Source organism: Micromys minutus (genome assembly GCF_963924665.1).
Source record: "Micromys minutus genome assembly, chromosome: 16".
Lineage (NCBI taxonomy): Eukaryota > Metazoa > Chordata > Mammalia > Rodentia > Muridae > Micromys > Micromys minutus.
The window spans coordinates 32,189,826-32,191,937 of NC_137985.1; the positions used below are offsets into that span (position 1 = coordinate 32,189,826).

Sequence of the window (2,112 nt, forward strand, 5' to 3'; positions counted from 1 at the left end):
ATTTTTCAAACCACCTTTGAGTCAGTGAGCCTCTGATGTGCCTGTGTTTTCCCTTTTGCTTTTTTATCCTTGTACCTGTAGTGGGAGGTGGGATTTTAAGATAGAAGCAGAATGAAGATGCTGCAGAGACAAGAATGTCCATTGATGCCCTGAATATTATTCCTAATGAAAGAGATTTTTATATATTTATGGCTGTTTCGGTACCTTACCTTAGAATGTAGAAAACAGGCATGGAGAAGAATAAGTTTGATTTTATCTTTCTTTTCTTCATCTTAGCTTAATTTTAAAAGGGGATGTTGGAGAAGACTTGGAATTTGTTGTAATGTCATTACTTCTACTGTTCTCACAGTTATGACCTGAGGAAGGATGGCTTTAAGAAATGACTCTTCAGTGAAAGAATTTATCCTGCTGGGCTTGACACAGCAGCCAGAGCTCCAGCTGCCTCTCTTCTTCCTGTTCTTGGGAATCTATGTGTTCTCTGTGGTGGGCAACCTGGGCTTGATTGTTCTGATTGTTTTGAATCCTCACCTGCACACTCCCATGTACTACTTCCTCTTTCATCTTTCCTTTGTTGATTTCTGCTACTCCTCTGTCATAATCCCCAAAATGCTGGTGGGTTTTGTGAAGCAGAACATCATCTCTCATGGAGAGTGCATGACTCAACTTTTTTTCTTCTGCTTCTGTGTTATTAATGAATGCTACATTTTGACAGCGATGGCCTATGACAGATATGCTGCCATCTGTAAGCCCCTGCTTTACCAGGTCACCATGTCCCATCAGGTCTGCCTGTTGATGACAGTATGTGTGTATGTGATGGGATTTGTGGAAGCCATAGCACATACTGTCAGTATGGTACGCCTGACTTTCTGTGATGGCAACATCATCGATCATTACTTGTGTGAAATAAATGCCCTTTTAAAGCTCTCCTGCACAAGCACTTCTATCAATGAGATGGTGGTTTTTATTATTGTGGGCTTTAATGTCATAGTGCCCACCTTGACTATCTTTATTTCTTATACCTTGATCCTTTCCAACATCCTCAGCATCCATTCTGCAGCAGGTAGGTCAAAAGCCTTTAGTACTTGTGGTTCCCATGTAATAGCTGTTTCTTTTTTCTTTGGAGCTGCAGCTTTCATGTATCTTAAGCCTTCTAGAGCATCTGAGGAGGATAAAGTATCCACCATTTTTTATACCATTATGGGTCCAATGTTGAATCCTTTCATCTACAGTATAAGGAATAAGGATGTTCACATTGCTCTGAGAAAAACTTTGAAGAAAAGTATGTCTATTTAAGTAAAATCTCTATTTCTTATGAGAGTAAATTCTTAGAGAATGTGTAATTTACAACTAGAGAGAGGTCTGGAGAGATAGCTTAATGACAGAGGATTTGGCACAAGACCCTGGATTTAAATCATAGCTTTTATAATCAGTAATAGCAATAAAATAAAATAAAATAAGATCAAAATTTAAAAAGTACAATGAAAACAATTTGAATTAAAATATAGTTGATGTTATGCAAAAATGAGTTTAGTTTATGGGAAATTCAGAAAATAAAGCATGATTAATTCATTATCCTTTACAGTACAAAGAATAGTTTATTCTGTAATTTCTCAAAACCATTTATATCTCTTTCCATTATTGAAAACTGATCAAACACTTTTTGTGACTAGCCTTAGAAATCACAAGGATTTAAGTATAAAACTCTTGATGATATTATATTCAGAACTGGTTAGATCTAGAGACTTTTAACAATGTACTTCTTTATTTTCTATTGTTGCCAGTGTGTATTTGGAGACTCAGGTTCTGCTACATGCTATGCTTTTCTACATATCTATGTCTTAAGTACAATTGTGAGGCCTTTGATTAGAGTACATCGAGAAGTTTTATGTCACTGTGCCACTGAGGTACTGATTTCAGAAGTCTTAACTCAATAATTCAGTTAATAATATGCCAAGAAGTTTTTAGAAAATTTTATTTTAGAGGTTTCTAGTTTTTCTAAAGGCTGAAGTATGAATGGGAAATGCCCTTTTCACTCTGTCTTTTATCTATAGTTTGGTAAAGAGGAGTTAATGAGTTGTGATTTCAGGAGAGCTGGCCCCTGTTGTAGGGGTT

General features: G+C 36.3%; 1 protein-coding gene across 1 annotated transcript; it reads left to right on the forward strand.

Annotated features, from left to right (window-relative positions):
* Positions 1-366: 366 nt before the first annotated feature.
* LOC308431138 (olfactory receptor 8B8-like) lies at positions 367-1,293 on the forward strand (the record flags this gene model as incomplete). Its single annotated transcript, XM_080930499.1, has 1 exon — positions 367-1,293. One exon carries the CDS (start codon positions 367-369, stop codon positions 1,291-1,293), a length of 927 nt encoding a protein of 308 aa, XP_080786625.1.
* Positions 1,294-2,112: the final 819 nt, after the last annotated feature.